At 44.5% G+C, this 20230-nt stretch overlaps 1 protein-coding gene across 11 annotated transcripts in view; it reads right to left on the bottom strand.

Annotated features, from left to right (window-relative positions):
• The window catches only part of Ank3 (ankyrin 3), a 561730-nt gene that overhangs the window by 114492 nt on the left and 427008 nt on the right, over nucleotides 1-20230 (bottom strand). For 8 of the 11 annotated variants that reach the window (XM_040732583.1, XM_040732581.1, XM_040732584.1 and 5 more), the window contains 9 exons: nucleotides 19154-19252; nucleotides 18755-18853; nucleotides 12155-12352; nucleotides 11358-11456; nucleotides 7480-7578; nucleotides 7293-7391; nucleotides 6124-6219; nucleotides 1166-1238; nucleotides 937-999 (listed from right to left, as the gene is read on the bottom strand). In XM_040732583.1, the coding sequence (XP_040588517.1) occupies nucleotides 937-999; nucleotides 1166-1238; nucleotides 6124-6219; nucleotides 7293-7391; nucleotides 7480-7578; nucleotides 11358-11456; nucleotides 12155-12352; nucleotides 18755-18853; nucleotides 19154-19252 (925 nt within the window). The remainder of the gene's footprint in view (nucleotides 1-936; nucleotides 1000-1165; nucleotides 1239-6123; nucleotides 6220-7292; nucleotides 7392-7479; nucleotides 7579-11357; nucleotides 11457-12154; nucleotides 12353-18754; nucleotides 18854-19153; nucleotides 19253-20230) is intronic. The other 3 variants (XM_013113894.3, XM_013113896.3, XM_013113897.3) reach the window with 1 other exon arrangement.

Raw genomic sequence — 20230 nt, forward strand, 5'->3', positions numbered from 1 at the left:
AAAAAGTCAGGGGAATGGTGGCACATGCCTTTAGTCCCAGCACTAGGGAGGCAGAGCCGGGTTGATCTCTTTGAGCTCAAGGCCAGCCTGGTCTACATAGAGAGTTCCAAGACAGCCAAGGCTATATAGAGAGATCCTGTCTTGAATTAAAATAATAATAATAAATGTGCATTCAATATAGTAAATATTTCATTATTTCAGTGAAATTCCAAAATTTACCATCCTTACAATATTTATTCACTTATACAATGGTACTTTTCCAACAGACCTTTCAAAAATTTCATATGCACATATATGTATATATATATATATATACACACACACACAAACATATATGTAAGTGAATGACATGGCCAAGAGTATCATTCTTTTAAGCAAAGCTGAAAATGAGTAGTTTCATTGAACACATGAAATACAGCCTTAATGTATACCAATCTCCTTCTCAGGCCTCATAGAATATCTAGAGTTTAAAAGCAGTTTTATTTGGGTTGAATTTCCATACTTTGTCCCAAGTCCAAAGCCCATCTTACTGTAGAGCTGCAGGGCACTCTGCAGACTGGGCATTCTGCCTGTGACCTGTAAGGATGCCTTTTCCACTGAAGGAAAAAACAAAAACAAACAAACCATAAGCAGTAAGTTGCCCTCTTTGGAGATTTCAGTTGCAAACAATGAAACTGTCCATTTTCTGCTTGATAGAAACAACAGAGAGGAACCCTGATAAGTAGCGACATTTGTTCCTCCTTAAAGATGGAAAATGAGCTTGAGAAATCAAGTCTGAAAGACAGTAGGACGAAGGTAAGCCTTTAAATGGCCCCAAAATTAATTCTCAGAATTCCATGAGAAGTTAGTAACTTGAGGAAGGGTTACTGTTGAGAGCTAAGGTATGAAAGCTGAAGGTAGAAGTTAAGTCTCATCACAGTATAAGGGTGTAAATACCTTCTTCAACATCTGAGATATATTCCCCATCACTGAGCTTTTCGGGGGCGTTGGCTTTACGAACTGCATGATTTAAGTGACAACAGAAGTGCATGAAAATACTCATTCCCAATACCACAACACAACATTTAAACATTCCCCGAAACATGTTGGAAAAGGCCTTTCTTCTGGATGCAACAGATACCCAGTCACTCATCACCATGACGACCCCCCCAGGACACTGCCGTACCTTCATCATCTGACATATCGAGAACTTCATTCATTGTTTCCGGAACATTCATCTTGTGCTTCTCAATGATGGTCTAGGAAACAACAACAAAAAGCAGCTGCTTCAGTATGAATGGACTTAGCAATTTCTGACTTGATTTATAGCCGGTGAGACTTCAGGGTAGAGAACCCAGGAGGCTTTACACACATGCTCTCTCCCTTGAGCAGCACGGGTGTGTGTGTGTGTGGGGGGTCCTCAGAAGAACTCCTCAAAGGAGTATGAGGTGGAAGTCTTCCAGGGACGAAATGTAGCAGATGAGAGGTTGTGGTCACCAATAAGGCTTTTTCAGTGACAAAAGCATCGCTGTGCTTGTCCACGCCAGAAGAACCAAATATCACATCCCACTCAGGGTCGAGGAAGAAGATAGCCCAAAATAGCAGCAAGGAATTTGTCATTATTGCTCGTGCCAAGCCTCTTGCTTCCATTGTATTCCCCACTACGTGTCCATCTCATGGACAGGATACAGCAAAATATTAACATTATATAGGTTATGCATATTTTTCAACTACGCGCATCAATTTGCAGGAGGATCATCTTAGCTTCCAAAAAAAAAAAAAACTGCCATCAAAGAGCACTAAGTGGCAGAGTGAGCGCCTTCCTGACTCATGCTTCCTAACTTTATAATCTACATCCATTAAAAAGACAGAAGCAGTATCATGTAAGTCAAAACACTGAAAGCAGGGGCTGGAGGGATGCTCAGTGGTTAAGGAAACGTGCTGCTCTGGCAGAGGAGCTGGGTGGCAGATTGTGACAATCTGTATCTCCGTTCCTAGGGGATCAGAAGCCCTCTTTAGCCTTCTGAATGCATGTGATACACACACACACACACACACACACACATATTCAGGCAAAGCACCTATACACAAAAGATAAATATAAATAAATCTTAAACTGGGCTGTGGTGGTACACGCTGGCCTCAAACTCACAGAGATCTGTCTGCTTCTGCCTCCTGAGTGCTGGGATTAAAGGTGTGCGCCGCCGCTGCTGCTGCTGCTGCTGCCACCACCACTGCTGGCTTCAATTCAGTTTCTTAATGATATTTTCTGGTACATTATCCTCCTATGCTCAATTGTTATGTGTAAATAAAAACATTTTGTGCCTCTCTCAGTAAATAATACTGAAATTGGTCACTTCTTTAGAATAAACTTCCAGTTAGTTTTATAGTCTCTAATATTGTAAAGTCCCTCATCATAGTTTTCAGGCTGAGGCAGTACTGTCAGAGTTCTCTGTAAACTTACTGTGTTCTCCTTTGCTTGCAGACTGTTCCTGTCTGTGTTGTGGACCGAGATCACTATGTTCAGCCCATCTTTGGGCAGTAGGTAACTATGTTTGGTGCTTCCTTGAGGATGAAGGATTTTCCTAAGTCATTTGGAATCCTTTACCAGGGGGTTATTTCTCAGCCACATTTCTCAGGATTGAATAAGGCCTTGAGGCTAGTATTCTGACAATGAATGGAACGCCCTGGACTTTTTGTAATTCTTTTCCCTCAGGTACCTGCACATTCTCTCCCACACATTCCGTCATTCGTTTACACCAATATGGGCTCAGATATATTTGCCTCATGCTTTGAACTATGCTCTAATATTTTCTTTGTTGCTTTGGTTAAAGTGTCCCCACCTTGGTCACCACGAACTCTTCCTATTGATTTGTGCATGACACCACCCATAATTTTATTCACATATTTTATTCAACTTTGGTAGTGATGACAGTGTACCCTCAACTGGAGAATTAGCTCTATTGGCTTGGTGTGTAAGTAGGTATGTGTGTAGGAAACTCTTGATCGATGATTGATGTCGAGGGCCCAGCTCACTGTTGATGGTGCCACTCCTGGTAGATGGTCCTGGGTTGTACAAAGATGGTACCTGAGCAAGCCAGGGGAGTGAGCCAGTAGGCAGCATTCCTCCATCACCTGGGTTTCAATTCCTACCTCCAGGTTCCTACTGTAACTCCCTGTCCTGGCTTTGCTCAGTGATGGACTGTAGCCTGTCCATAGGAATAACCTAAGCTTAGATAGCTGGTCCTGCTCCCAAAGCTGCTTCTGGTAAGCGTTTTATCACAGCAACGGAAAGCAAACTAATCACACTTGCTTTGAGGCAATCCTTCTCTAGTCCTACAGGTAGCTATTTCTCCCGGGAGTCCTGGTTTCTTTACACAGAGAATGGTGTTGGTAACGGACAGCTGGCTGCTAGATATTCTCTGATTGTGGCTTCTGGAAAAACAGTATTTCAAGAAATGTGATAGAATGAAATACAACTTTAATGCCATCAAAGGGAGAACATCCCTTCAGACGCTTGGCATTTGGATCCTCATGCTACTGTGACAATGAAGGCATTTATTTACTACCTCACACCCTGTCTCCATGCAGAAGAGCCTGCCAATAGAAACAATGTCTGCTGTGGTCCCAGTAACTTGCTAGGGCAAGATGATGAGTGTGGTAAGGGCTCAGCTGTGCTCATTATTTTAAGATTATAGATACCAACCCCAAATCACATCACTCCCATCTAAGGAATTTATACAAAAGCACTAGAGCAGGGCTGAGTAGGTTGTTTCTGAGTTTGTGACAAAAGTTCCAGAAGGTTGGAACAATTCCTCAGGCCTGTCTTTCTTGCTGGCCACCATGAGCATTTATGGCATTTGGGGAGGCCATGTTCCCTTCCTGGGGCAGTCTGGACCTTGCTCTTAGCATGTATTTTCCTGCCCCCTTGAAGAAAGTCACCACCCAAGCTTAGTGATGACATACATGTGAAGCGGCCCCACTGCCATGGACTCTGGTGGGAGCCTGGTTCTTTCTGGAAGATGGCAGTATTGGGTTCTCATTTCTGTAGCTCTAGACTGGTAGTTGCTGTGGCATATTGAGAATCCAACTCAAAGCCTTGTCCATGCTTTACTAATTAAATCAGGCCTCCTCTAGTGTAGCTTAATGCTTTTTAGTGTTTCATCTCTGTGTGTGTGTAGGGGGGTGTGTGCGAGCAAGTGCGTGCACTCACGCACACGCATGCCCACTCACAGGTGGCTGCGGAGGCCGGAAGAGGGCACTGAATCCCCTAAACCAGAGTCACCAGCTATTGTGAGCCACCAGTGTGAGTTCTGGAAACTGAACATGAGTCCCCTAGGAGTTCACCAACTGCTAAGCCATTCCTCTAGCCCAAAGCTTTTATTTTTATTTCACATAAACATTGTGAAATTGCCCAACAGATGAAGAATTCAATTATGATTTGTATTTTTAACTACCAGACAAGGATTGTCCTCTAATACTGAAAAAGCAATCTGATGTATTAACTATGATGACTCGAACATCTGTAGCATCGTGACACTTGGCTACTGTTAAACAGCTTGTTTTTCTCCTACTCCTTCCTCCTCTAGAGAGAGCTATATGGGAAATCCATAATGTCAAGGCTGGAGAATGTTATTTGCTTATCCTTCCTCTAAGAATTTAATAGCAGACAGGTCTGGTAGTGCATGCCTGTACTCTGGGGTCAGAAGCAGAAGCAGGCTAATCTCTGTGACATGACTCTGTCTCAAAACAAAACAAAACGCACACCAGCAAAAATATCCAAAAGAACTCAGTAACCGATTTTAGATTTTGAAGGCTGTGTGAACTGATGAATCCATTTTTCACCCTAAACTCTATGGTAATGACAGAAATAGAACCTGGTTAGTGGGTATTTTCTGTCTTGTAAACCTTACAATTTCTCTCTTCTACTCAGCAGGTTTATTTGTAGTTTTGAAAACCTGCAAACTGCCAAATAACTCGGCCGGCAGGTAGCTGCAGACAGCCTTAGCCCACGGCTTTCTATGTAAAGCTCTGCACATACGAAGTAAGTTGTGCATTGTAGCCTTGTCTTCCTTCAGACTGGAAGGTGAGAAATGGGAAATGATGGCAATCGCCCCAAATCCCACTCTCCTAACTGTTCTTAATCCCTAAGTTGCCAAGTCTAGTTTGAAGGCATTAGACAGGGTTACAATGGTTTCTGAAGTGTTTTTGTTTTGGTTTTTTGTTCCTTTTTTTTTTTTTTTGTCAAGGGCTGGTGAAGATAGCTCAGTGTGTCAGTGTGGAAAGACACTGGCTGCCAAGCCTGAGGGATGATCCTAGTTTCATCCCCAGAACCTACATAGTAGGAAGAGAGAACAGATTCTTACAAGTTATCCTCTGACTTCTACACATATATCATGGCATGTGTGTACCCTCAACATACACAGTGAAAGGTAATAATTACATGTGTCTAGTGCAATAGGGCCATCTGGTAAATGTTTACTTTAAAATTTAAGAAAAATATTGGTTTCCTTATGAAAACCCCAACAGGTATTCAAAAAAATAATAATGACAATTAAAACCAATTCCTATCTACCCATAACTTTAAGAAGGCATTATCTTTGCAAAAATGACATTTTAAAGAGCTTACATTAAATTTTCAAAGTCTTTACAACGCCATGATTTTAAAAAACAAACTTATTTGATAGAACATGACATAAAAAATCTCTATCTGCTTACATAACTATTTTCTCCAGGTATGTTTCATTAGTTATTTATGTGTCTGTATCTCCGTCTATGTGTCTGAGCAAGTGTGGATACAGTAACCTGTGAGGCCAGAAGGGGGCACTGGATCCCCTGGAGTGGGTGCTACTGACAGCCGAAACACCGCCTGAGGCACAGTGCTGGGCAGGTCCTCTACTCTGAGCTATCTCTTTCAGCTCCATGTGCATCTTTAAAAGATACATATTTTTACTGTTTCAAATTTTGTTCATATCAGAAATGAGGGTTTTGCTACACTGGCCACCACCAATAAGGTGATAATATTTTAAAATGTGGTACTTAGTCTATGAAAGGAGAAAGAAGGAACATTCTAGAAAAGCCTAGAGAAACTGCCATCTGGGAACTTGGCTTTCCAAGTAAGAAAGTTCTACATTCGTTACTCACAGTGGTGGTCATAGTTTCCTCTGTCACGACCTTCAGTGTGTCAACCACGGAGATGTAGCCAAGACGCCGGGCGATGGCCAGGGCTGTGTTCCCATTCTGGAAGCAGGAAAATGTAGACACGGTTACTCAGCCTGCTGTGGAACATTCCTTTACACTGTGTGAATGTACCTCGCCCGTGATTGGTTTGATACAGACGCTGACAGGCCAATAGCTGGGCAGGATAAGGTTAGGTGGGAGAGCCAGGACACTGGGAAGAAGGGCAGAGTCTGAGGAGTCATGAGAGAGACAGAAAGAAGCAAGATGAGCATGTTGTGTTGCAAGAAGGTACCGCTATGCAGCAGAGGATAGATAAGAAGTATGGGTTAATTTAAAATGTAAGAGTTAGCTAGGAACAAACCTGAGCTATCAAGTGAGCATTTACAATTAACACGTTTCTGAGTGGTTATTTGGGAGCGACTGCCAGGACACAGAGAAACTCTGTCTACAGTCACTGCAACACCTGTGTCTCACCACACCATATCAGAGACATAACTTTATAGTTGGAATCCTAAATGTATTTGAAAATGTTGGTGCTGCTGGCATGTTGGGACTAATGGAGGGAAGTTATGCCATTAGGGGGTATGTCCTCAAAGGGTGTATTGGGACCCTAGACTCCTTTTTCTCTTTGCTTCCTGGTGGCCATGATATGAGCTTCAATAAGCACCCCCTGCCATAATGTCCAGTTTCACTGAAGACTCAACACGATGGGGACAAGTGATCATGGCTTGACACCTGTGCAACTGCCAGCCAAAGAAAGACTTTCCTTCTATTAGGTGTTTTGTCACAGTGACAGAGAGATAACTAATCAACATACTTTATAACAGCCTAGCTCACCTGTTCTTAGCCTATGCCTCAAGGTCCAGGCAGTTACATGTGGTTCCGTGTCAACAGTCAATTGGGACGTAAATAGCACTTTTCTCTCATTATGTGCTTCTCTAAGTGGGGATGACATGAGTATTTTTAGAGTGTGAAACACTGGCTTACTACTCCTGTTTGAACAGCTCACGATATGGTCCCCACTTGAGGGCTTTATAGGAGATTGAGAAAAGCAACTGGTGTGTGATAAAAACACGAGAAGACGTCTGAGTCCCCCTGTCTCTCCAGTCCCGTCGTGCGGGTCCACAGCTTACCACAGTGAGTTCATTGGGGGAAGCGTTGTTCTGCAGCAAGACGTTGATGATGTGCGTGTGGCCCTGCTGAGCTGCCTGGTGCAGTGGTGTATATCCATTCTGCAGAAGGAAGAATGCAGAAATGACGTGCCACCTCCTTGAATGCAAAACCAAGGATTGTGCTGGAAAGAAAGGGGAAGGCACCCACCTTTGTTTTGGCGTTAACTTTTGCAGAGTGCTGCAGCAGAAAATTGACTATTTTGATGTTTCCATAGTGACAGCCCACATGGAGTGGCGTGTAGCCCATCTGTAATTACATTTTATAAAAAAAAGAAACATTGTAAATACACTTTTAGTAACAGCATTTCTAAATGGAAGTAAAAGTATTATTCAACCTTCCTTTTGAGCTGGAAAATACTTTTTTTTTAAAGATTCTTCCCCATAACAAAAAAATGCCCTTTTCAGAGTTAGTCTTAATATATCTGATTGAACATAAAAATAAGTAATTGTCTTTTCCTTACGTCAGCTCTTTACTCTCTAGATCCTGTTCAGGACAGGAAGGAAAGACGGAATGATCAGCCCCGTAGACAGGTGGACTCAGTAACTGGTTGCTGCCATCAGAGAGTGTTATATGGACAGACTAGGTTAGTGTTAACCGAATGCTCTATTCTCTAACAAAATGGCTAAGTGACAAGCTTGGGAGGGGGCAGGGCAGGAGTGGTGGAGAGGCACATCCCTTTAATCCCAGGACTCCAGGACAGCCAGGTTTGAATAGTGAGAACTTGTAGGAGTAAAAACAAAAAGCCTCTGTGGATAGGCAGAGGCATAGAAAGAGTCAAAACATGAGTTCTTATTGTCTAAGGATGAACTTGATCTTGGTATAGTTGCTCTAGTTCAGAGGTTCTCAACCTGTGGGTCACAACTCCTTCAGAGGGGATCAAACAACCTTTTCACGGGGGTCACCTAAGACCATCAGAAAACACAGCTCTTTGCATTACCATCCACAACGGTAGCAAAATTGATGAAGTAGCAAGAATGTTATGGGGGCGGGGGTGGTCACAGAAACATGAGGAACTGTATTAAAGGGTCGCAGCACTAGGAAAGTCACGAACTCATGAAGGCAGAACACTGTATACACACTAAATAAATAAATCTTTAAAAAAACAACCCTTTTTTCTAAGCTCAGTGGAAAAGGGGTAGTGTTAATATTAAAATATTCTTCATGGGTTTGTTTTGCTTGCTTTGTCCGTGACCATCCCTGCTTCAAGACAGGTTTGTATAGTGCTGACTGTCTTAGAACTAGCTCTGTAGACTCAGAGATCCGATTGCTTCTGCCTCCCGAGTGCTGGGGCTAAAGACATGTGCCGCTGCCACCACCATCTGGCTCCTTCTCCAGGTTTTTTAACTTGCACAATAACACACCATTCTCCAGCAGCTCTTGTGCCAAATGTTGTAGGTTTAAAGAGTGAGTCACTTTGAATATTCAAACATGCCATTTAAATTTATAGTTTTTCTACCTGCTCTCGGTAAGATGCTAAGTTGTTACAATGGACTGATAGGCCTATGTGACTGTGGTCTTTCCCTGTGCCCCCTCCTGTCTATGAACTAAGGTCATCTCTACTATTCTGTCCGAGACACTAGCCTTCTTGCTGTCACAAAGCCTTTGTTAAAAAATACGTGTGCATGGGGGACAGAGAGATAGCTCACCAGGTTTGAATGTTTTCTGCCAAGCCTGATGGCCTGAGTTCAAGTTCCATCTCTGGAACCCATGATTGAAGGATAGACCTGACTTCCAAAAGCCTTCTGATGTCCACGCGTGTGCTATAGCTGATATCCTGCACTCGCACATACATCGCAAGCATGACAATAATAGATAATTTTTAAAATGTGTGCACAGCTAAGAAGAGTCACCTTGTGCTCTCAGAGATGGGATCGTTCATTCCCAGGATTCTCAGAGAAAAAGGCACTGTGCAAAGACATGCCTAGAGACACACAACTTGGGAAATCCTCTCCGGCTAGCGGTTAGAAAGTGCTTGGTACACAATGTTCGCTATCAGCATCTCCTGCACATCACAGGTGCTCAGTAAATATTGTAAGTCTTTGCTAAATAAGGGACTGACGAAGGAAAATAAGAAACAAGAGAGGGCCGACTGTCATGCTTGCTAAACCGGACAGATGTATTTGTATAAGAAGATGTGGCACAGGAAGCCAGGCATGGGCTCCTGTGTTTGTAATCCTAGTGTTGAGGGCGGTGCAGGGAAAGGTGGAGCTTGCTGGCCAGCTAGTCTAGCTGAAATGGCAGGTTCAGGTTCAGGTGAGACCCCTTCTCGAAAAAAAATAAGGCGGGGAGCAGACAGAGAAGATTCCGGACATCCTCCTCTGGCCTCCGCACATGTAGTCATATGCATGCAAACCCACATGTAGGCATACACCATGTATGAACACACCTCCCAAATACACAAATGGGGAAGAGGTGACAGGCTCAGGCTGGCATTTCTGTGGTACTTCACCCGAGATTTCATTTACTGTCACCACGTGCCTTCTATGCAGCATGACTCGCTCATAGAACGAAACCCTTGCTTTCTCATCCACGTTTTAAGATCAATTGCTCTCCAGGTGTCAGCCCTGGGCTCTCACTGCACTGAGCAGCCTTCCTTGAGGACACCTCCACCTACAGCTCCAGCCTCTGCTATGGCTACCTATACAGCTCCAGCCTGTTTGCTTGTAAAGACTGCTTGCTAATTTAATAGGTGTCGAGCAGTCTTTTAATAATGCCACAACTAGCATCTTGATAGTGTTTACTATTACTCAGGGGCTAGTTCTGTGCTTGCCTAGCATGTATAAGGCACTGGGATTGACTCCCAGCACTCCAAAATAAGTAAAGGGATAAGTAGGAGAATGTTAGGTAATATGAATTATAAAAATCCACAGAATACTGAAAAAAGTTTTATAAATAGCCTCTTAAATTAAAAAATTACTTATTATTGTGTGTTCACAAGCATAAGTGTGCATGTGCGTATGTGCATGTGTGTGTGTGTGCGTGCGTGCATTTTGTGTATTTGCCAACCCTGAGTACAAGTCAGTGATCTGCTCTTGTCTCAAATCTCTCCCTGATTGTATTCAGAACTAATCCAAATATGTACAGGAATATTTCTATGTAGAACATGACATTTAACAGGCATTCATGTCTTTGAAATGGGGTTTCACATGCCGAAAACTCAGGAGGTTGCCCTTGAAGCTGTAGCAATCTGCCTGCCTCAGCTTACCAAGTACCAAGATTACAGGGATGAATCACCATCCAGCTCATCATCCCTTCCCTGTAATAAACTGACATGTGTTAGGGAAGAATGGGGTATTAGAGCACACCTTTAACCCCAGCATTGGGGAAGGAGAGGCAGGTGGATCTCTGAGTTTGAGGCCAGCCTGGTCTACACGGCAAGTTTCAGGCAGTCAGAGCTACATAGAGAGACCCTGTCTCAAATGTTCAGAGAAAAGAAATACACATGAAATCATATCTTTTATAGTCACAGAATACCCTTTTGTTTTTTATCTGTGCTTGAACTGTGGCATTATATGACATTAGTCAGCATTTCCTTTGTTTTCTGAAAGCAGTGTTTTGCCAGAGGGAAAGGGAGGAAAATAAAAATATGAGAAATCATAGGTCAGCTGTACAGACACCAAGGGACCTGTGATGCGAGCAACTTAATATTCCTTCATCACTCTTTCATTATGCAGACAGAATAGGCCTCAGTTGCCACCAACTTTTCCTGCTTGTTCTTTCTCTTTCTTTCTTTTTTCAGTCACTCGCGAAACCTACACACTGCCCCCAAAGCAGATCTGTGACAAGATTCCTGGTAATAATATAGAATATTGACACACAGCGAAAGGAGAACTTGGGCCAATAAAGATGACACTGCCTGAAATGCCATTGCCAGAGACTGGCCCTTGAATGAAAGTGCTGTCTGTGGCTGACAGGATCAAGGCAGTTTCCTGACTATGCCATGGCTGCAGATTTCCTACTGAGGGCTGTCACTCCAGGGGCACTTGGTAGGGCTCCTTCCTTGCTGCATGGGAGAGGTGGCATACCTTTGTCTGGGCATCTACGTGGGCCCCTTGGTTGACAAGGACTTCAGCCACATTTACTCTGTCTTCTTGAGCAGCCAGATGGAGTGGGGTGAGGCCGTTCTGCAAGAGATTCCAAGGGTGTGGTTGTCAGTCATAGAGAGGGGTGGGAGCATGCATGTGGCTGGTTTGAGATCTGGTGTGTGAATTCTAGGAGAGTTAGCATTGAGTCTTAAAAAAAAATCCTACAGAGTAAGGGCGTGTGCCACTCTGTGTGGACCCTATGTCAGCAGTACTGACCACAGGCTTCACAAAAAAAAATTGCAGAGTTCCCCAGAGTGGCGGAGGATGCTCACCACCTGATATGGCTCAGGACTGTGACATTTGATCCACCTGGGTCCCCGTTCCTTCTCATTCACTTCTTTGTAGTGATATTTTTAAAGCAAAGATAAGCAAGCATACTGCCTTCCCCCAACATATGTGGGCACTCACCACTAAACATCAAAGACTCTAAAAACATTAGTGGTGCTAATGTCAAGAAAAAGTCAATGATAGTTATTATATAGTATATAGTGTTACATGACGGTAATGTTCTTGCTCTATTAATGAACTTGGGTGAGTTGGTTCTCTCCTTCTACCATGTGGATTCAGGGATAGAACTTAGGTCATCAGGCTTGGCAACAAATACCTTAGCCTGCTGAGCCGTCTTGCCAGCCTTGCATATTCTATCGGCTCCAAAGTTTTGATCAATATTTAGACTTTTCTGGGGATTTAATCTCTATTGTATTGTATGTTTTGCACAACAACAAGAAGAAAGTTACCTTATTGCTCAGGTTCACATTGGCATTTCTACTGAGGAGCAGTGAAACCATGTCCACGTGCCCTTCCTGAGCCGCAAGATGGACAGAAGCAATCCCTTGCCGGGTAACCGCATTTGCATCAGCACCATACTCCAGCAGAGAAGTCGCTATGTCCATCTGGTTCTTCTTGGCAGCAATATGCAGTGGCGTATAACCATTCTGTCAAAACAAATCACTTGGTCATGTCTAGTACCAAGAAAAAAATGTATACAGTGCATTTTCAAACAGTATGCTTCCCTTTCTAACCGATTGCTCTAACTGTATGAGAAACTATGATGAAGTAAAGAAATGGTGCTAAATTAGGTAGCATCATTGGTGCAGTTTTGAGTGGGAGAAAATAAGAGTTGGTTACACTATTGGTTTTTGAAAAGGAAATCTATGATAGTAGGTGCTCAATAAATATTGCTGTATTTCAACTGGGGTTAGAGGAATAAGCCATACGCTATCCTGGGACCATGCTCAGAGTCATTCAAAATTTCATTCTTCAAATCAGTTTAGTGTCTCTTATGGTTTGAAAGGGGTCCCTTGTCTTCGTGTGTGGGAGACTCTGCACCCAATGCAATGGGAGGTGGAACCCGGAACATGTGATGAGGATGCAGGAGGACTTGCCTTTCAAGAATGGCCTTGAAGCTGAGGTGGAGAGAGGGGGCTATGGTGCGAGTGGGTTGTGAAAAGAGTGAGCTATGGAGGGGGTGGGCTATGGAGGGGGTGGGCCGTAGAGAGTATAAGCTCCTGAGAAGAGTTAAGCTCCCCAACACTCTCTCTCTTTGTCCTTCCATTGTCTGCTATGGGGTGACACAGAGACAACCCTCTTTCGGGATGTGAACTCCTCAGTCTTGGCCTTCCTAGCTTCCAGAATGGAAAAATCCTCTGCTCCATCTCAGTGTGATGCAGGAGCAGTCCCCAAAGAACAAAGACACCCTGGTGCTGCCCGTAAAGTTGCAATCTTTAATTTTTGCGGGAGTTGCTTTTTCTCATTGATTCCTGGTGATCTATCTGTCTGTCTGTACGCGGTGATAGCCAGACCCATCACCCTACGGGTGTCCAGAGAGGTTACTGTTTCAGGTTTCCCACAGCCTGCCTATGAAGATGGCAAGTAGCAGTTGAAAATTCAACCCAGGACCACACCCTCGATGAAGCGGGCTGCCTCTTTTCGCCAATCAGCTTCCAACACCCGCCAACCACTTTTCTTTAACCTCAGTACTGGATAATTCAGTGGTGTGCTCTTATTTGTATACTTATTACTTCTTATTGTAGTCTGCAGCTATTAGGGGCACGGGCTGTGGTACCCTCATGGCACATGTTTCGAAGTAATAGGGACATGTAGATTACATGAAGGAAGAAGCCTCCACATTCACAACCAGACACACTAACCCTGTCAGAAAACTTTGCCGTCCTTCCCTCAGTTGGCCTCTGATGCTCAGCTGTGCAGACAAAATTCCCTGTTGATCAGTTGGGCCTCAGGAGCCTCGAGTGTCTGACCTGAAAAAGTGCTTTTGGGACTTGGCCATTCATGAGAAATGCAAGATTGCACTATGGTATGGACATGAACTTGGTCGTGGCGAGAGGAAGTGCAGAGTGGAAATGTCACCTCTAGAATCCTCAGACCGGCTGAGCCACGGCAGGAGGAGGTTTTATATTCCTATTTTTAGTCTTGACCTATGCCATGTGGAAACACCAGCTACCCTGAGAGGCATTTGGCCCTCTGACCAAATGCTCAGACACGCCCGTCAGGGACCAATGCCTCCGCAGCCCAGCAGAGCACTGGCCTGTGTCCAAGGCTACAGTGTAAGACATGAGGGCAGGAGACAGCTAGCTACCTTCCATCCCTCCACAAAAGAGAAAATTCACAGAGCAGCAGTAGCAGAAGAAGCAGAACTAGTCAATATGCCTATCACTAAGAGTGCGAGCGGTAAAGGCATGGAGACGTCCTTATCAGCTATCAGCTGCACTTTTCCTTTGACCAGGGTCAGACCATTCAGCTGAGATGGGTGTGATGCTGCATGCCTGTAATTCCAGCAAAGCTGAGGCCTGCCTGGGACATGGTGAGACCTAACCATGAGTTAGTCACTTTTCAGTCCTAACCAGTGCAGGGCAATTTGCTATCCTTTCAGACATAACAATCTTGCTATCTTCTAACATAACTCACAAAAATCTAGGCCCTAAGAAACAATTATCTAAAGAGCTCTAGCAATTCATACAATTAGTTTTGTCACTACTTCATAGCTGTAATTTTGCTATTCTTATGAATTGTAACATAAATATCTGTGTTTTCAGATGGTCTTAGGCGACCCCTGTGAAAAGGTCATCCCCTCCCCCCCCCCCCACATACACAGATTGAGAACTACTGCTTTGAGACACATCCTGGCTCCTTCTGAGGTACAAATGACAGTCTCAGGTAAGAAAACCAAGATCTCAGAAACTCTGAATAAGTGGCAAAGAATTTGTCCAGGGACCCATAGTACAATTCTGGTTTTCCTAAGCTCTATTTTCAGGAAAGCTAAACAATACTCGATTCCTATACTCAGGGAACATGTATTAATTTGATAAAGCAACCAGTGAGAGACAATTATAGAATGATCTTTTCAAAGATTTTTTTTTAAAAACGCTCTTAATTATGCATATGTGTGAGTGAAGAGGCCCACGAAGGCCAGAGGACACCCTTGGATTCGCTGGGGCTGCAGTTAGAAGGGGTTGTGAACTTCCTGGTGTAGGTTATAGAACCCCAAATCTGGACTTTGTAAGAACAGCATGCTTTTAACCACTGAGGCATCTCTCCAGCCCAACCATAGAATTATCTTACGTCTTTCTTTTCTCACACTTTATTTTTATTATGTTATGTATGTGTACCATGTGCATGCCTTGTACCCTCAGAGGCCAGAAGAGGGCATTGATTGATGGGTAGCTGAAACCAGTTTTAGATGGCTGTTAGCTGCCGTGTGGGTACTGAGAATTGAGCCCAGGTCCTCTTGCAAGAGAACAAAGTGTCTCTGACTTCTAAACCATCTCTATCTCTCCTTCCCTGTATTCTTGTTGAAAACAAAATATTGGTCATGTGAACCTATGCATATGACACTAAAAAATAGTTATCAAATAGTTTACATCCCAATTGACATTGCTCCCCCAAGTCAATTCATACGCACACACACACACACACACACACACACGCATGCACGTGTGTGTGTGTGTGTGTGTGTGTGTGTGTTTGGTTTGTACGAGACAGGGTTTCTCTGTATTGTTTTGGAGGCTGCCCAGCCTCGAACTTACAGAGATCGACTGCCTCTGCCTCCTGAGTGCTAGGATTAAAGGCGTGCGCCACCACCGCCCGGCGTGTGCGTATTTTTAAGGAGGATACTGCACAATTTGAAGCATGACCAGTTAGTCCAGACTCACTGTTGCTTTCTAATTAGCCTCTTGATTTTGCCAGCAATCAAGCTAAGCTCCTTTCTAACATAGCATCCTGTCTCTAGGAACAAACCTGGTTAAAAAAATGGATCTTAGTATTCCATCATCCCTTAGTATATGTATTTTTCAGCAACCCAGTCATATAAAGTTGTACGTCATTATTCTAGGACATGTGTAAGGTGCTGAGGATTTTGAGACGAGGGAAAGAAGGAGGGTATGCATAGAGGGCGCAGCTGGGGCACTAATGGCGTCCTTGAAGCTCTGTCTGCTGGGATTCAGGACCTGAACTTCCAGGAGTAAAAGCAGCATAGGCTATATGCATTCTTTTCAGTGAAAAAAACTGTGCCCAGTCGAAAACTACATTTCCCAGCATCTCTTGCACTTTAAAGTAGTCGTTGAGGTAGCAAAAACAGAGCTGGGTGGAGCTTCTGAGATAGTTCTGCTGTCTGTGGGCTTGCTACTTTAAAGCGGCACAAGCCACGCTCTGTGTTTGCTGCCTGTGGGCGGGAGATAGAGCTCTTCAAACCACTGTATGGAGAATTGTTCCCCTAACAGATAAAGCCGCCTGCAACTGAGATAAATGGTCTGTTCAGGATCAAAGTGTACAGACTCCCCAGCTAGCACCACTGTTCCATAGATGGTGTTACAGGGATGCCAAGACACAAGCACTGGCCTAGGCAATGTGCCATGATACTGAGGATCAACGTCCCATTAGAAAAGTTGGTGCTTAATGGTCTATGACCTCAGGCTAGTGGGTCATCCATAGTTATTACTTACTGGGCCTGCTTTTTAACTCCTGCTCCATGATACTTCCTAAGTTTGAAAGCTTCCTCCTATTTTGTTTGAGAGATGCAGGACTGGATACTGTCTATTTTATTTTACTGAAATAGGGTCTTAGGTATTCTGGGCCAGCCTTCTATTCCACTATGCACCCAAGGGGAGAGAAACCTTGAATGCCTCATCTTCCTACCTCCATCTCCAAGGTATTGGGATTACAGGTGTATGCCACTGCACTTGGCTTATGCGGGACTTGATGCTGAACCCAGGGCTATGTGCATGCTAGGCAAGAACTCTGCCCCTGAGGCACACCCTGCATCTCTGACCTGTTTATTTATGAACATAAAGACAGACCGGACTCATTTCTTCACACATACCATTCCATAATTACTGCTGTTACTAGCCTGATTGGCGCTAATGTGCCAGCACTCTTACCCCCGTGTGAGAACAGCTAGATTATGTATACACTGTGAACTCATTGCCTACCAACAACCTGGGGCTACTTAGAAACACAGTCCTACAAGCACAAGGGGCATTGTCTTAGTTACTTTTCTATTGCTGTGAAGAGTCACCAGTGCCAAGGCAGATTATAAAAAAGAGCATTTAATTAGGGCCTTGCCTACAGTTTCAGAGGGCTAGAGACCATGGTTATCTTTGTATGCCTCTAGGGGAAGATGCGTTTTTGCGATATGAGGCTTGTCCACCTTGTGAGGCTTATCTTTGTTATTGGACACTGCTCAGGTGGCTCTTAGCTCTCAAGGCTGCTCTGCATAGCTTTGGTTCATGCATGCAGCCTCAGCCTTCCTCATTTCAGGTTCCACTGTCCCAGGTTCACACTGCCAAGCAAAGCAGTAAACAGGGCTCTTGTTTGGTTTTTAAAGGCAGGACTGGGAAAGCTTCCTTCAGCACAGGGCCAATGCTAAAGTTGACAGTCTGGGCTAAAGAATTTAGAATTTGATTTTTGAGCGTATTTCACTGAGTAGAACAAATGGCTTAATGCAGAAAGGAGGTTCTGAGGACGAATAGCACCCTTGGGTGAGGAGAGGAATGTCAGGTAAAGGCATTGGGTACCAATCCTACGATCCTGGAACCTTCATGGTAGGAAAGGAGAAGCAACTCAGGCAAGTTTTCCTCTGCCCCCCCATTCGCGAATGCGCAAACAATCAGCAACAATAACAAAACCCCACCATCACAATAGCTACACCCTTCTCTAATGGAGGAAGCACCAGAACATTCCCTCTTACAAATACTGCTACACAGAACAGGCCGGGTCCAGTGACCTGTGACAGGCATGACCTAACAATGAAGAGCACTGAAGGCATAGCTCAAACGTATTAGGGATGCCAAAGGGTCCTTCAACCAATTAAACACATTAAAATAATCTTTTTTTTTTCAAAATCTGGTTTGCACTGGTTCAGTGCTGTGTCACAGTGCAGTCATCCACTCAGCACCCAAACAGGTGCTGGGCCAGCAGCAGTCTATGAGGGCATCTTTCAGGAGACTGCATTGCAGCATGCCAGGTCAGAATACCGGGGCAACAAGAGAGCCGAATACACTACACTCTGTTTTCTTCTCAGGAGTCTAAGATGTCTACGGGTCAAAAATTCCCTAGCAAGACAACTAACAGTCCCCTCAATAGGAACAAAAACCCACATATAAAGTTCTTTAGGCTGTTCTGTGAAACACAAAACACCTCCACGCAGTGTTTTCCTGGACAGGAAAATGCAATGTGTGTCTTTTATAAATTTCGATAAATCAGAGCTTTTGTGTGCATGTGCACGTGTGCGCCTGAGTATGCGGGGCAGAGACTGATGTGGGGTATCTTCCTCAGTTGCTTTTCCACTTTGTTCTTTTGAGACAGGGTCTCTCACTGACTCTGCAGCTTGGCGACTGCACTAGCTGCTCTGCCAGCAATCCCCGCCGATCCTTTGGTCTGTCTCCACAGCTCTGGGACTACAGGTGTGTCTCCTTGCCCGGCTCTTTACGTGGGTGCTGGGGATCTGAACCTAAAGTTCATGTAGCAAGCACTTTACCAAACTGAGACATCTCCTTGTTCTCACAAGTCAGAGTTTCTTACTCCCTTAGGCTCTGCTTAAGTTTTCAAGCTGGCCGAGGAGTATTCCAGCTCCCTGCCCTCCCAATGTTCCAGGGTGTCCCGGATAGCCCAAGGGAATCAACTGACAAGTATGTATTTATTGAGCATCTACTATGTGAGGTGACGACATAGGGCCAGGCATACATCTTCTTGGCCATTCTGGCTGCAGTATTTACAAGCCAGGTCTACACAATGAGGACATGACAGAATTAGCAAGAGGGGACCCTTGTTTAGAGATGGATGGATGGTGCACACTCGGTTCTTAGGCAGTGAGTTACAAGTACCTTTGCAGCTGCGTGAGGTGAGGCTCCCTGGTCCAAAAGTAGAAGGGCCACTTTCTGATTATCGTAGTGTGCTGCTACATGCAGTGGAGTTAGCCCGCTCTGAAAACACACGTGCAGAGACAACAACCAGGGTCAAAGGTGTCTTAGTAGGACATTCCTGGATTTAGGAAATGGGGTTAGACTGTGTACAACAGACAGTAGCCTTCACATTCAGGTTCCATTGTTGCACGTGGACCCGGCTTTCTCACCTGATCCCAAGTAATCTTCACTCTGGTGAGAAAGACTTCAGTATGGCTTAACTACCACCAAAGTGGCTGGGAGTGGGGGGCGGGGTTATTAGCAAGGGCTGGCTTGTTATTGTGGAAGTGGCCTGCTACAGGGCGGCTGATGACGTCTTACCTTCCCAGCAGCATCTGGAGATGCACTCTTCTGCAGCAGGAGATTTGCTACTTCAAGCTTTCCATATTTCGCAGCCACATGGAGAGGAGTGAATCCCTTCTGAGGAAGGAAACGGAAAAACACCATGAATGGAGGTAACACAGGGGAGGCCTTCCTGGGGCTGATGGCTTATTTTAGCGATGAAGATGAGTTACATATATGGGTAGCACATCACAACTGAAGGCTCCTCAACCCACACAGACTACACCTAATAGGTGTGTCTAACCTGCAGGTGGGGTGGGGTGAGGGGGAGGAGGGAGGCGTGTAGGTGTCTCAAACTAGCTGTCTCAAATAAGTCGTAGACTACAGGATTGTGGAACAATGTCAAAAGGTTAGCCACCTCTGAAGACATAGAGAATATTTTCTCCTTTGCTTTCCATGCCACACCGTTCACTTATTTGGGAACCAGTCAGGTGTGTCTGGTAAGTCGGGTCTGGTAATTATTCCAGGGCCATTTTTTGGGGGGGGATGCCTCACACTGTGGGAAGAAAGGCTTGCACAGGCCCCACTCAAGGCCCCCGTTGGTGTGCTTGGGTGCTGTGGAATAATCTTTTTGCATACTGTGAAGGTGTGTCTTTGCCAAGATGCCTTCTGACTGGTTTAATAAAGAGCTGACTGGCCAATAGCTGGGCAGGAAGAGGTTAGGTGGGACTTCCGGACAGAGAAAGAGGGTTGAAAGACGCCAAAGGACACAGAGAGGAGACGGGAGGTGCAAGATGGAAGAGAGGTAAAAAGCCATGAGGCGAAACACAGCTAATATAAATGGGTTAATTTAAGTTATAAGAGCTAGTGACACAAGCCTAAGCTTTAGGCCAAGGTTTCATAATTAATATTAAGTGTCTATCTTTTTTTTTGTGATCGGGAAGCTAAAAGAAAAATCTGCCTACACTTGGTAAATATCATATTTAATCCGGACCCTCTGCGGGCTCACATCAGCAGAGGGCATGTTCATTTCCCCTTTTCCCTGCTTCCCCAAGACTACTCACAATGTCTTTGCACACACTGTTGTAATTTAGAAAAGCAGCATTCGAGAGAAAG

The sequence above is a fragment of the Mesocricetus auratus genome, unplaced genomic scaffold (assembly GCF_017639785.1).
Source record: "Mesocricetus auratus isolate SY011 unplaced genomic scaffold, BCM_Maur_2.0 Super-Scaffold_100027, whole genome shotgun sequence".
NCBI classification, from domain to species: domain Eukaryota; kingdom Metazoa; phylum Chordata; class Mammalia; order Rodentia; family Cricetidae; genus Mesocricetus; species Mesocricetus auratus.